This window comes from Corythoichthys intestinalis, chromosome 1, assembly GCF_030265065.1.
Source record: "Corythoichthys intestinalis isolate RoL2023-P3 chromosome 1, ASM3026506v1, whole genome shotgun sequence".
Classification (NCBI taxonomy): domain Eukaryota; kingdom Metazoa; phylum Chordata; class Actinopteri; order Syngnathiformes; family Syngnathidae; genus Corythoichthys; species Corythoichthys intestinalis.
Genome location: NC_080395.1, coordinates 12,647,829 through 12,663,405, shown reverse-complemented (window position 1 = coordinate 12,663,405; position 15,577 = coordinate 12,647,829). Strand labels below are relative to the sequence as shown.

Genomic DNA, 15,577 nt, shown 5'->3' with positions numbered 1-15,577 from the left:
AGTCCTTGACAAGTTGTTTTAAGTTGACTTTCACAGGCTCATTATTCATGTGACTACTTAAAGAAATGGTGATTTTTCCAAAAATCTATCTATCGTGTTCATATCGTATTCCTCGTTGAATACTCTATAAGAAAAATATAATATACATGCATCTAAAATAATCCTGAACAGTTTTATTAGCAAATTTAATACTCATTTCGGTTGGTAGTCCACCAATCAGTGGTTTTTACAGAAAAATTTGAATTTGGGCCAATCTGACTACTGATTTCACACAAAGGTATATACCTCCGCATCTGATGGCGGTATTTTTGTGTTGCTACTCTTCTTCCATTGCTCCAAGTCCAACTGTCCCCCTTACTTGCACACGCTCGCCCCATGTTGCTTTTTGCCTGGGGACCCTTGCTACGCCTCTGGATATGTCTATCATATTTACTAAATATTTTTGGAATCCAGTGATTTAAATTAGTTTAGTTATAAACGGGCAGCACAGTGGCTGAGTGGTTAGCACATTCGCGTCACAGTTCTGAGATCAAGGTTTCAATCCTGGGCTCCTGTGTGGAGTTTGCATGTTCTGCCCGTGCCTGCGTGGGTTTCCTCCGGGAACTCCGGTTTCCTCCCACATCCCAAAAACATGAATGGTAGTCTGATTGAACACTCTAAATTGCCCGTAGGTAGGAGTGTGTGCGTGAATGGTTGTATGTCTCATTGTGCCCTGAGACTGGCTGGCAACCAGTTCAAGGTGTACCCTGCCTTCTGCCCGTTGTTAGTTGGGATAGGCTCCAGCACCTCCGCGACCCTCCTGAGGAAAAGCGGCATGGGAAATGAATGGTGTCAAACGCTGCAACGTATTACTCTGAAGTTTCAGGGACTGAACCTTTCTACTTCCGGTTCATTTGACGCAACGTCCGTGTACCCTCGCCAGACTTGCAGTTCTTTCCTGTAGCCTTCTTCTAACCAAACGCGTTTCTTCAAAGTATTGTCATCGGGTGAGAACCCAAGTAAGAATTTAGTGGACTGCGTCCCATCTTTAAGCTTAGTGGAGGTCGTTTGGCTTGAGGCTGAAACTTCCCAGGCTTAATTAACTTTGTTTTGTTTTGTTTTGTTTAGCTTAGCTCGCTAGCCAAGACACGCTAACGCATTCCGATTGCTTTGGCTTAAAAATGGTCTTAAAGATGCGGCAAAATACTAATGTCTGAAGCCCAAAGAGTCGAGACGTGGATGTCGAGGAGAGGAAATCCAGGCCACGACGAGCAACTGAAAAACGAAAGAAAATGAAGGTATGATTATGACATTATGATGCTGAATATGCAATATTAGACTCGGTTTAATGTGGCTGTTATCAGTGATTGTGACTGTAAGGCAAAAATCCCATAGCTGACTTGCGATACGAGGCTACGATAACGATCTCACGATATGGCGATACAATAAATATCGGTCAGGAAATGATTCTCGGATATTCACAAATAATGATCAGGAAAACACCATTCACCCTTCTGCTCTGAATTTAAATGAGTTTACCACGAGTAGCCGTCCAATCCGTTTGACCTGGAAGGGGTGCTAGCGAATGAGCAGTCGTTCATTGCACTCTCACTTCAAACGGAATTAAGCTTGTCACGACATGCAATAAGTCAAAGCGTGATGTAAATAAGATGCGTTGGTCGTTCCATATTTAGAAATTTTTGTTTTTCTTTTGATTAGAGTTACGCTGCATGCCATGTCATGTTGGCTGGTAGCAGCAATATTGTATATGTGTTCAAAATCATACTAGAGAAAGTCCGTGCCCCCCCCCCCCCCCCCCAAAAAAAATAAGGAAAATGTTTAACCGTTTTTTCTGCCAATTTGAAGAGATTAAAATAAATGTCAAATCCACTGATGGAACAGACACAAAACTATAAACGATATAAATGTTGTTGTTTAACTCTAAGAATTCGTTACAAAATACAGGCTTTAATTTATTATCATTATGCCCAGGCATCGTCACGAATGTGATCACTAGGGGTGTGACAAAATATTAAAATGGTGATATATCGTGATACTTTGTATCCCAAAAGGTTATCGATATGCTCCTGCCAAGAATCGAGATATCGTTTTAAAAAGGTGTCAGTGAAAATTAAAAAGAAACCAACAAGTTATCAAAATCTTCCACCATAATACAACCCCGAGCAAAAAGTATGCAATCACCAGTCTCGGACGAGGACTCACTCAGGGACATTTTATCATGTAGAACAAACTCAGAGAGAAAGCTTGAAAAAATAATGAATTAGTTCAAAAGTGCAACTCTTTAGCATTCAGAAACACTAAAAGAAATGAATTAAAAAAACATTGTGGTGGTCAGTAAATGTTAATTTTATAGAGCAAGTGCAAGGAAATATTTATGGAATCACTCCATTCTGAGGAAAAAAATATGGAATCATGAGAAACAAAGAAATAAAAATCAAAACATATCTCTAGTATGTAGTAGCACCACCTCTGGCTTTTATGACAGCGTGCAGTCTCTGAGGCATGTACTTGATGAGTATTCTTCATCAATTTGGTGCCATCTTTCCTTGATTGCAGTTGCCAGATCACCCATACAGGTCGGAGCCATGCTGTGGACCATTTTTTTTCAATTTTCACCGCAGGTTTTCAATAGGATTGGGATCTAGGCTATTTGCAGGCCATGGCATTGACTGGCTGAGTCTTTCGCCAAGGAATGCTTTAACAGTTTTAGCTCTGTGGCATGATGCATTGTCATCTTGGAAAATGACAAACATATTTTCAATTGAAGGAATAAGAAAGCTGTCTAAAATTTCAATATAAACTTGTGCATTTATTGAAGATTTAACCACAGCCATCTTCCCAGTGCCTTTGCCTGACATGCAGCCCCATATCATCAACGACTGAGGGAATTTTGTTGTCTTCTTCAGGCAATCATCTTTGTAAATCTCACTGGTACGGCACCGAACAAAAGTTCCAGCATCATCACCTTGTCAAGAGTCAAGAATCTGCATTGGACAAGGTGATGATGCTGGAACTTTTGTTTGGTCCATCCCTCCCACTTGAAACGGATTGTTACGTCTATGGCTGTCAGTGGCAGTCAATGCCAGGCAATTAGGTAATTTTGGGCCATTTAAGGTCTCACTGGAACAGCACCAAACAAAAGTTCCAGCATCATCACCTTGTCAAGAGTCAAGAATCTGCATTGGACAAGGGGATGATGCTGGAACTTTTGTTTGGTGCTGTTCCAGTGAGACCTTAAATGGCCCAAAAGTACCTAATTGTCTGGCATTGACTGCCATTGACAGCCATAGACGTAAAATCCGTTTAAAGTGGGAGGGATTGCAGCGAATGAACGAATGTTAATAAATTATTTCTTAGTTAATGTAAGATGTTAATTTCTCGTCGATTTATTTACCAGCTTTCAATTTAATATATTTAACAATTGTACATCCAGGCTAAACATTAAATATATATTTTTTTTTAAATATTGTAAACAATAAGAATTCAAGAATGAAAATTAATAACAGCTTGTATGGCTTGAACAATGTACCGTATTGGCCCGAATATAAGAGGGCTCTGATTATAAGACGACCCCCTCTCTTTCAAGACTCAAGTTTGAAAAAAAGACTTTTTGAACACCAAATTAATTCTTATATATTCATGATATTCCTATTCATATTCCATATTAATCATAATAATAATTATTAATAATAACAGATAAACTAGTAAATGGTGTTGGTAAATGGTGTTATACTTATATAGCGCTTTTCCACCTTTCAAGGCGCTCAAAGCACTTTACACTATCTCGCCATCTACCTACTGGTGACGCAGCACCAGGAGCAACGTGGAGTTCAGTATCTTGCTCAAGGACACTTAGACGAGTTCATCAGGGCGGAGAATCGAACCCACAACAGAGGTTTGTGGGACAACTACTCTACCACTGAGCCACGCCACCCCACGTATAGTATATATAGTATATAAACAGTTAATAGAGTAACAATTATTAATTAATTATTACTCATATTCCATTCCTATTCATATCCAATTCCTCATTCAAATCTTAATGTCTGAACAATTAAACATGTAAACTAAAGTGCAATCACATTCGTAAAAGAATGGCTTCTTTTTTTAAAAAATGTAAATAAATCAATTTATTGTGATAAAACAACAAAATTGCAATGGAATTGCCTGCGGAGTCAAATTCAGCATTCACTTCAATGATAATCTGGCGCCATCTAGCGTCGTGAATGGGTATAATGTCTAGACCCCAAATTTAAGACGACCTACTCTTTTTCAGTCTTATTTCAATGCAAATAACACCGTCTTATATTCGGGCCAATACAGTACATTGTCAAAATTAATATGCCTGTGCAAACATGTCATTGTCACACAAATGACTTACTGCTTGAACAGTACACTTTAAAAAGTCAACTTATTGTTAATGGCTGTTGTGACATAAGGTTTCAGTTTTTTTGTCAGTGCATTTTTTAACACACACGCGCACACATGAACCCACACACAGACACACAAAAATAGAAAAATAGCTGGGGCCATTAAACTGTCATATTAAAAATTTCACTGTTGGATTGTACTTTATACTGACTGCTTTACCATCACAAAAGCTATCAGAGAAATCACACACAGACAGAGATACAAAATAACGCGGCATACTAATTGCTAGATGCAGTCCGTGCCCAATCCACTCATTAAGACCAGCCGTTTCGACAAGGTTAGAGCCGCTATCCGACTCCATCATGTTCATTTTTAGCGTTAACCGCTAGCGTTAGCTGCTAGTGTTAGCTTGTGGCCTGGCTACCAGTAGAAAGCACTGAAAGCACCCTTTCCGGAAATCGTGAGAACAAGGGAGGACAGCAGGTAAAATCCCATCTGGATGTCGCCAAGAGTCTACTTACAGGGTCCCTGTGGGTTATTAAAAGTATTTAAAAAAGCATTGAATTTAGTTTTCCATTATTAAAGGTATTAAAAGTATTAAATTAGCTGTTGTAAGTCTGGAATTTTTTCACCGTGGTCTTAATTTTCAAGAACATCTCAGTGCAACCTAAATTATATCCGTGACGAAGTTGTTTTTGTTTTGTTGTTTTTTTAATTCCATAACGAAGATGACGCATAGAATTTTTACGATGCACTGCACTACAAATCAAAATGCAACTCGTGCGTGCCAAAATTCGTCCGTTTGACGGTGGAACGAAAACCCTGCAGGCAGAAGTATTGTGGATTCTGAACACCAAAACAGACCACCATTCATATACTTCAAATGAGTCCATTGGTGATCTGTTTCGGATATTGTCATTTTTGGTCGGCATCGGCTGTCACAATGTTGGTCATATTGCGTTTTGTTCCAGAGGGAGCGTTCCCGATGTCGTAACTGTCTTTTGTAACGAATTTTCAGTTGGCAGAAAAAAAAATGCACATTTTCTTAATGTTTAAATTAGGGCTGCAGCTATCGAATATTTTAGTAATCGAGTAATTGACTGAAAATTCTATCGATTAATCGAGTAATCGGATAAAACAAATATATTTTTAGGTGAAGAGCAATTATAGATATACATGAGAAAACAAGACATTTTATCATTTTCAGTCAATCAATGTCTTTATTTTTTATGTATATTGTTGAAAACAGCCAACAATTGCATCTCAGATGTAACTAGAATAAAAAAAAAAAGACTAATTCACTGCTTTCATTCAAAAAACCTTTAGAGCTTATTTAAAAAATATATATATAAAAATATATATATACACACCTAAAAATGCCTTTACGCTTGATAACACACATCACTTAAAAGTTAGGATTTTTCCCCCACGTTTTTCAATTGAATTTCTATTTGTGTCAAGCCATTTTTAAGTTCTAGTTAAGTTTTAAGTTAGTCTAAACTGTAAGTCCTGATAGGATTTTTAGTTTTTGCACTGTTCAAAATAAATGTATGATACAGGCTGTATTGGAGCACATTAGGGACTAGTGCTATTTGGTGTTTTATCCAGCAATGACTACTGAGCTAAAATTGATAGTTAGCATTATTGAGTTTTTATTTGACACCCTCATCACTCCACAACGCTATGTTATGTTAAAGCCTGTATGTAAGACACGTTAGCCACGCATCGAAAGTGGTCTTAATTAATTGAAACCTAGCCCTCCGCAGGGCTAACGTAAGATGAGCTAGTAGATACAGTAACGTTAATCTTATATATTAGCGCTTAGCGCTCTTTATTAGCGCTTAGCGCTCTACTGCTTTAAAATGGCGGCTGTTTGCTAACGCTGCCCAGACGCGGCCTAGTCTGTCAATATACATCTAGTTCAACATACATGTGATCTCTATGAGACTCATCAGACGCTAGCTGCAACTAACGTAGCATGTGCGGGCTAGTATTTAGCAACGTCGGCGTCGTTTGTAGCGGTTGTTGGCTGCAGTAAGTTTTTTTTTTTTTTTGTGCTTCTTCCTCTACGCACGTGACATCAGCGCGTTGTCCCGCATTAAAAGTAGTCCGAGCAAAACGTGATGCTTAGAGCTGTCAAAATAAACGATTACTCGAGGTGAATAAAATTACTCGGATCAGTTTTTAAACTCGAGTTGCTCGAGTATTCGTTTCAGCTCTAGTTTAAATAGTCTACATATTTTTATGATGATTATAAATGCATTTACTGAATGAAATAACGCTGGAAAAGTTTGTTTAACATAATGTTGGTCAAATCGTGTTTTTTTTCTGGAGGGAGCATTCCCGACTTCGTAACTGCAGCCAATATAAGCTCATTAAGACTTTAAGATAGAGGTAAAATCGGGCCCAAAAAGTCCAGCCCGACCTGAACTGGTCCGCGGGGGTTAAAGCCCGACCCGCGTTTTGTGTGATAACATTTGTGATGATGTCTGCATAAAACCCGGTCTTTTGTAACGAATTCTCAGTTAGCAGGAAAAAAAACACACATTTTCTTAATGTTTAAATAGACTACATATTTTTATAATCATTATAAATTTATTTACACAACGAAATAACGCTGGAAAAGTTTGTTAAATATAAATAAACATATGCGGTTTTGCGGACTCGCAGAGGGGAAGATTAAAAAGGGCATATAGGCACGCTCTGGCTCTGCAATGACCATACAGCGCCTTCTTTTTTTTATCCAAATTATTCATTTTATAACAAGTATTCCTTATTTTATCATTCATACATCGTTAATATATATTTATTTCAAAAAGTTAGCGAGAAAGAACCCTGGCCCGGCCCGACGTAATATTTGACATTTTAATTTTGGTCATGTTTTCAGTTTAATTTAGCTGTTTCCATCTTGCTATGTTTATAATTGCAATGTTTGTTTACTTTTCCTCTTACTGCGAAGAGGGAGGAAGTTACATCGGCCGCCGCTATGCTATTTAAGTCATCAGCCATCTGCTGTGACCCGGGAATTTAACGCCTGCTTTCACGCACGCTGCTTCCCATGTCAGTCGACACAGGAAATTGTTTTCACACACAACTGCTGCACGGTTAAGTCCCGCGATATTCCCGTTGTTTTGAAGTATGTGATAGGGGCTCAAGTTACATCCAGATACTTTAGGTTGCAGTTTATGGGTCATGCGAAGGCAGTGGACCTGCTTAAACATTTCGGTTTGCATTTCGAATGAATGTGAATTTCGCCGTTTTAACTCAAGAGTTAGCCATGTTTACTGGGGTCTTGGCAGGTGCACTAGCGGCTAGCCTGTTACAGAAGATGGCTGGTCTGAGTCCTGTCCTCCTCCTCTTTTTGTCCATAATTATTGTGTGCGTGCGTGGGTTTAAAAAAATTCTGACAGACTTTATAATGTTACTTTAAATGTGTTTAAATTGTGTCCTCAATATATGTGCATTTTTTTGTCAAATACACTTAGTAATTGAGGTTAAATTTGGTGTTCAGTACTTTATTTATTTAATATGATTCAATATGATCTAAATAATGGGTGCAAGAAAAGTATTAATTTTCAGTTGAAATGGCATTAAAAAAGGTTTTAAAAGTCTTGAATTTAGATTTATAAATTCTGGGGGGACCCTGTACTTAATGTCAGGTGAAAGTTTGGCGGAGCTCCCTAAAGCCACACTCCATCACGTTTGCGTGTAGCGTTAGCCGCTAGCGTTAGCCTACCGGGATTCTGTTTGTTTGGCTTCCTGATAACCACGTGACTCTATACGTAAACACACTGACTGCTTTCTTAAAGGGGAATGAACATAGCCGAACAACACAGAGTCAAAGCGGGATGAAAAGACTATATTTTCTTGTTTTATTAAATTACCGAATTTACCAACATGGTCAAAATTGTGTCGGTCACTGTGAAGAATTTCGGTAACGGTAAATTTTCGGTTTACCGCCCTGCTCTAATTTCATGCATTAATTCACATTTTCTAATTATAGAACAGTCATTTTGGGCGAATTTATCGTTATTGAGGTAAATTTGCTCAATTTACCGTGATACGTGCTTAAGGCCATATCACCCAGCCCTAGTTACAGACTAGGAAATGACCTGGGAATCATCCAAATGAATAGGCAGTGACTCAAACTCAACAGAAAATGACCTGTAAATGCCCTAAAATGAACAGCGAGTGACCTGTAAATGGAAATGGAAATATAACGCACGTCGGGTAGTCTCATGGACTACCTGAATTTTTCTCCATATCGTTGACATCAACAAATCACGTTTATTTTTTTTTACACCCAGTGTCCCACGGACGTTACTGTAGAAGATCTTCACCCTGAGAAGTACGATCCCCTCCACGTTAAAAAGGAAGATGAGTCCGAGATGCCGTACATCAAACAGGAGGCAGAGCCAGAGACCACCGACATTAAAGAAGAAGAACAGCAAGTTGAAATCCCCAAGTTTCCAAGGGGTGTCACTGTGAAGAGTGAAGAAGACGAAGGAACAAGCGAAGAGAGCAGAGCAGCGAACCCGGACGCACTCTTGGCGCCGCTTTCGGACAGCGACAACATAACGTCACACTCTTCTGACACTGATGAGAAGGATGTTGGCATTGACCAAAATGCTTTGAAATCCTCAAACAAGTCATCGTTGAAAAGAGACACAATGGAATGCGCTGTTAGAAAACCTTTTCCCTGTTCACTTTGTGATAAAACATTTTCTTTGAAACATTATTTAAAAACACACATGCATACACACACCGGGGAGAAGCCTTTTGGCTGCACACTTTGTGATAAAAGGTTTTCTCGGAAGAATACTTTAGTAGTACATAAGCGCACACACACTGGAGAAAAGCCTTTCGCCTGCACACTTTGTGATAAAAGTTTTTCTCGGAAGTCTGATTTAAAAATGCATAAGCGTACACACACTGGAGAAAAGCCTTTCGGCTGCACACTTTGTGATAAAAGATTTTCTCAGCAGTATAATTTAGAAAGACATAAGAGTATACACACAGGAGAAAAGCCTTTCGCCTGCACACTTTGCGATAAAAGTTTTTCTCGGAAGTCTGATGTAAAAATGCATAAGCGTACACACACTGGAGAAAAGCCTTTCGGCTGCACACTTTGTGATAAAAGATTTTCTCAGCAGTGTAATTTAAAAAAGCATAAGTTTACACACACTGGAGAAAAACCTTTCGCCTGCACACTTTGTGGTAAAAGATTTTCTCGGACGACTCATTTAGAAATACATAAGAGTATACACACAGGAGAAAAGCCTTTCGCCTGCACACTTTGCGATAAAAGTTTTTCTCAGAAGTCTGATTTAAAAATGCATAAGCGTACACACACTGGAGAAAAGCCTTTCGGCTGCACACTTTGTGATAAAAGATTTTCTAAGCAGTATAATTTAAAAAAGCATCAGTTTACACACACTGGAGAAAAGCCTTTCGCCTGCACACTTTGTGGTAAAAGATTTTCTCGGAAAACTCATTTAGAAAGACATAAGAGTATACACACAGGAGAAAAGCCTTTCACCTGCACACTTTGCGATATAAGTTTTTCTCAGAAGTCTGATTTAAAAATGCATAAGCGTACACACACTGGAGAAAAGCCTTTCGGCTGCACACTTTGTGGTAAGAGATTTTCTCGGAAGACTCTTTTAGAAATACATAAGCTTATACACACTGGAGAACAGCCTTTCACCTGCACACTTTGTGGTAAAAGATTTTCTCACAAGTCTTCTTTCGAAAGACATAAGCGTGGACACATTGGAGAGAAGCCTTTCGCCTGCACACTTTGTTGTAAAAGATTTACTCAAAAGGCTTATTCAGAAACGCATAAGCATACACACACTGGAGAAAAGCCTTTCACCTGCACACTTTGTGGTAAAAGATTCGTCGATAAGAGAGGATTAAACAAACACACATGCAGACACACAGGAGAGAAGCCTTTCGCCTGCACACTTTGCGATAAAAGATTTTCTCAGAAGACTAATTTAGAAATACATAAGCACACACACACTGGAGAAAAGCCTTTTGCATGCTCACTTTGTGGTAAAAGATTCGTTCAGAAAAGAAATTTAGTAACGCACGCAAGAAGCCACGCTGAGTAAAAACCTTTGAATTGCAGCGTGTGACAAAATATTCCTGCCACGCATTTACAGTGGGAAAAGCATTTCAATTTCCTAATTCAGTTTCCCTTGAGCCTCTTTTGAAAAATTTGTTGAAATTATTTTTCAGCTGCTGTACTTTTTTTTATCCTACATGTACTGTAAATATATATTATTTTAATCGAATAAATTGCGTTACCTGTCTTTCTGTTGTGATTGTTCCATAACTGACATATTGATTTTGAGGGTGTAAAAAAAAAATGGATTCTGAGATGTATCTTGATATTAGGTCTCACAATTCTCGTGGGGAGAACAAGTAAACCCATTGGCAGTGTATCAAATACTTATCCTCTCCACTGTGTATATATATATATTATATATATATATAATATACATATGTACTGTTCAAAAAATAAAGGGAAGCTGTAACAATAGGCGGGTTTTGTACACCCCTGGACAGTAGTAGTAAATAAAGGCTAGAGAGGTTATGTGCTTGGTCCACACAACTGAGTTTGTTAAAAATCAAAACAATTCGCTTTAAAAAAAAAAAAAAAAAAAGCATTTGTATCAGCTAGGGCAGGGCGGTGTGGCGTCCGTACCCCCCTCTTCACATTCCTATTCTTCTTCACAATATCCCACAGATTCTCTATGGGGTTCAGGTCAGGAGAGTTGGCAGGCCAGTTGAGCACAGCAATGCCATGGTCCGTAAACCATTTACCAGTGGTTTTGGAACTGTAAGCAGGTGCCAGGTCGTGCTGAAAAATGAAATCTTCATCTCCATAAAGCTTTTAAGCAGATGGAAGCATGAAGTGATCCAAAATCTCCTGATAGCTAGCTGCATTGACCCTGCCCTTGATAAAACACAGTAGACCAACACCAGCAGCTGACATGGCACGCCAGACCATCACTGACTGTGGGTACTTGACACTGGACCTCAGGCATTTTGGCATTTCCTTCTCCCCAGTCTTCCTCCAAACTGTGGTACCTTGATTTCCGAATGACATGCAAAATTTGCTTTAATCTGAAAAGAGTACTTTGGACTGCTGAGCAACAGTCCAGTGCTGCTTCTCTGTAGCCCAGGTCAGGCGCTTCTGCCGCTGTTTCAGGTTCAAAACTGGCTTGACCTGTGGAATGCGGCACCTGTAGCCCATTTCCAGCACACGCCTGTGCATGGTAGCTCTGGATTTTTCTACTCCAGACTCAGTCCACTGTTTCTGCAGGTCCCCCAAGGTCTGGAATCGGCCCTTCTCCACAATCTTTCTCAGGGTGCGGTCACCTCTTCTGGTTGGGCAGCATTCCCTGCCACAATTTTTCCTTCCCACTGAGGTGCCTTGATACAGCACTCTGGGAACAGCCTATTCACTAAGAAATTTCTTTCTGTGTCTTAGCCTCTTGCTTGAGGGTGTCAATAATGGCCTTCTGGACAGCAGTCAGGTCGGCAGTCTTGCCCATGATTGCGGTTTTGAGTAATGAACCAGGCTGGGAGTTTTTAAAAGCCTCCGGAATATTTCACAGGGATTTTGAGTTAATTCGTTGATTCAGATGATTAAGTTGGTAGCTTCCTTATGGTACCTTTTCATGATATGCAAATTTTCTTGAGATTGGGATTTTTGGTTTTTCTTGACTTTTTTGCCAAAATCATCAATATTAAAACAATAAAAGGTTTGAACTACTTCAGTTGTGTGTAATGACTCTGAAAATATATGAAAGTCTAATGTTTATCCGTACATTACAGAAAATAATGAATTTTATCACAATATGCAAATTTTTTGAGAAGGACTAGTACACACTCACCTGCCACGTCCACTCACTCTCGGCACGCTGCCTCCATTAGTAGCTTCGGGTAGGCGATTTCTGTTGTTTACAAAGACTTTACATGTCACATTGTAAATCTGAATGAATGAAATATTTTGATTAAATATTTGTTCTTTCCATTGTTGAATGTGCTCATAACAAAGTCATAAAAAATTATCCATGAAAATCAATTGGACCCACCCATGGTGGTCTAGATTTGGAATTATACTCAAAATTCAAGGCATTCCCAAGGAGTGACAGCATCTGACGAAAATGTTCAGTTTTTTTTAAGGTGCCGTGCGGTGGGAAGGCGCATCGGATGGTCTGTCGGGGCAATGTCCAGGGGTGTTGCCAGTCTTGGATTGGGCAGGAGAGTTTGTGCTGTTGTCAGGGCGACAGAAGTTACTGTGCCAATGGAATGAGACGCCATCTTCGAATGTTGTTATCAGGCTCTAGTACGCCTGACGACCGGGTTTCTTCCTATTCTATCTACTGTCGCACCAACTAGGCAAGGGCGCGTACATTGTTGTCCTAACTTCTCTCTGCTATCTCTGCACCATCCAGGCCAAGACACGTTTGTTGTTTTCCAATGGACTGCATCGACGTCGGTGCCCCCCTCCCCCCACAATCATTCCTCTCAAGCACTCATATTTTAAATGTCTTCTGTTTATTAAAACCATAGTGTAATCAACAATCTTATTATATGAGGTACTGAAGTAACACAGGCAATAAAAGCAGGTGTGTTTCAGCATGATCGATGTTTAGCAGGTTCTCAAAACATAATAAAACGTTAAGTAATTCTATATAATATTTTAGTTTATTACAGGGTTTTTTTCAATACAATTTTTCCAACTTCCTCTACTTTAAACCTCTGTTCTCTATAAAAATCAACTTTAGACTAGTCACTTTGGGACATAGCCACCGTGTATTTCTGTTTGCATTTGCAATTCGTTTGTTTTATCAATTAATTTATTGCATATATACATATATATTAACAATATTTTTATTGATTATACACATTTTATAGCAACATGACAACACAGAACAAAAAATAAACAAACAAAAACAAAACAGTCCACAAGTCAAGTAGTTTCACAACTTATTATACCACAGGTAGTTGTACACCCCATTTGTCAATAAAGTCCAATAAAGGTTTCCATATTTGCTCAAAATCATCTGCCTTCCCTCTCACTACATAGGTTAGTTTTTCCAGCATAACAGTTTGTCATTTCCTTAATCCAGTGATTTATTGGAGGTGTGTCCATTTTCTTCCAAAATAACGCAACGAGCCTCCTGGCCTGTAGCAGTCCAAAGTCAATCATAGTCTGTTTTTTTTTTGCAGATCACAAAATCCCTCGGGTAAATGCCCAGTATAAACAATTTTGCATTATACGGTACGTCAATCCCAACAATATATGACATAATACGTGCCACTTCTGTCCAATATCTTTGCAATTTAGGGCAGTCCCAAACACAGTGTAAAAGAGTTCCTCGTCCTTCTATACATTTAATGCAGGTGTCTGGAATATCAGGGGACCAGCTGTTTAACTTTACAGGTGTAATGTACACTCTCATCAACCATTTATATTGCAATAACCTCATTCTTGTGTTAATAGTTTGTTTTGGGGCTTTTAAACAGGCCCTGTTCCATTCTTCCTCTGTTATTGCCTCCCCAAGTTCAGATTTCCATGCTTCCAATCTATCAGTTGCATTTTCATCATCACTCTTTACCAGAACCGAGTAGAATAAGGAAAGTAAGCCCTTCTCATGATGTGAGAGTGTCAGATTTTCTAAGATAGACAGTGGTGGTTCCGATTCAACCTGTTTGTATTTTGAAATAATAAAATGTTTTGCCTGCAAATATTTAAAAAAATGTTTTTTTGGGATATGAAATCTGTCAGAAAGCTTTTCAAAAGTAAGTAAAACATTGTTCGAGGATCAGAAACTTTTCCAACTCCCTTCTCTGCCCATATTTTGAAACCACCATCATCCCCTCCTGGTACAAAATTGGAATTACCCCACAGAGGACTATAGCGAGAAATTTGAGGTATTGCATATAATTTAATAAATAAACATGAATAATAATTTAGAAATATACATATAAGCAATTATAATATGTACTGTATTTATCAAAGTATTCTGAAAAAACCTGCTTTGAGTCGAAGCATCTGCCAACAGCGACATCTTCTGGCCGCTCTCTCTCTTCGCCTCGACACAGTGGCGCCACCAGGGGGAAGCCAGGGGTGGCCATGGCCACCCCTATAAATTGGTTGGCCACCCCACTGGCCACCCCGCTTGCCAGTACATCGTTAGATTGTTGTATCATCAGTTATGCATTTCTTCCGTAATGAATGCATTTATTTTGTTTTGTTAAATGTAGAGCTGTCAAATTTATCACGTTAACGGGCGCTAATTTTTTTTTTTTTAAGGTAATCACGTAAAAAATATTTATCGGAATTAACGCATTCCCGGTACGATTCATTCACGCATTGCCGCAAACAGCCTACAATGGTGCAGTTTTACTTAAATACAGAGATAAGAGGCAGAGTGGATTAGATACAAGCATTCATTGGGGCCGTGCTTTTAATTGGCAAAAGCTTTGTCATCTCTCCCACAGCAGCTATAAATATTGTGGGAAGCGACGTGGGGAAGAATGACAGGAGTTGATCTTTTTCTTAACACCCTGTAGTGTACCCAGAAGATAGAGAAGATATAGCATTTCCAGCCACCACACACAGTCATGGTTGCACCACTTCCCATCATGCATTTGGGCAGAAACAGTTAAGTCGCTACAGTATCATTTACTGAAAGCTCAACAAATACACTAGATGTCAATATTTAGTCACAATATACAAACTCACATTTATCCTTTAAGAATTACAAGTCTTTCTATCCGTGGATCCCTTTCACAGAAAGAATGCTAATAAAGTTAATGCCATTTTGTGGATTTATTGTTATAATAAACAAACACAGTACTTATGTACAGTATGTTGAATGTATATATCCGTCTTATCTTTCCATTCCAACAATAATTTACAGAAAAATATGGCATATTTTAGAGATGGTTTGAATTGCGATTAATTACGATTAATTAATTTAAGCTGTGATTAACTCGATTAAAATTTTTAATCGTTTGACAGCCCTAGTTAAATGTACACCTTATGCCTAATATATACATAACACAATAAAACAGAATTGTTGTAGAACTCAAAATGTTGACTGGACAGTTATGGACTATGCACATTAAATCATTAGTAACATCAAATATTACACAGTACACCAAAGCATATCAGTAGCCG

At 38.8% G+C, this 15,577-nt stretch overlaps 1 protein-coding gene across 1 annotated transcript; it reads left to right on the top strand.

Moving 5' to 3' along the window:
* Nucleotides 1–796: 796 nt before the first annotated feature.
* LOC130927340 (gastrula zinc finger protein XlCGF57.1-like) lies at nucleotides 797–10,842 on the top strand. Its single transcript, XM_057853505.1, has 3 exons — nucleotides 797–998; nucleotides 1,108–1,277; nucleotides 8,679–10,842. Exons 2-3 carry the CDS (start codon nucleotides 1,272–1,274, stop codon nucleotides 10,485–10,487), a joined length of 1,815 nt encoding a protein of 604 aa, XP_057709488.1. The 5' UTR covers nucleotides 797–998; nucleotides 1,108–1,271; the 3' UTR covers nucleotides 10,488–10,842.
* Nucleotides 10,843–15,577: the final 4,735 nt, after the last annotated feature.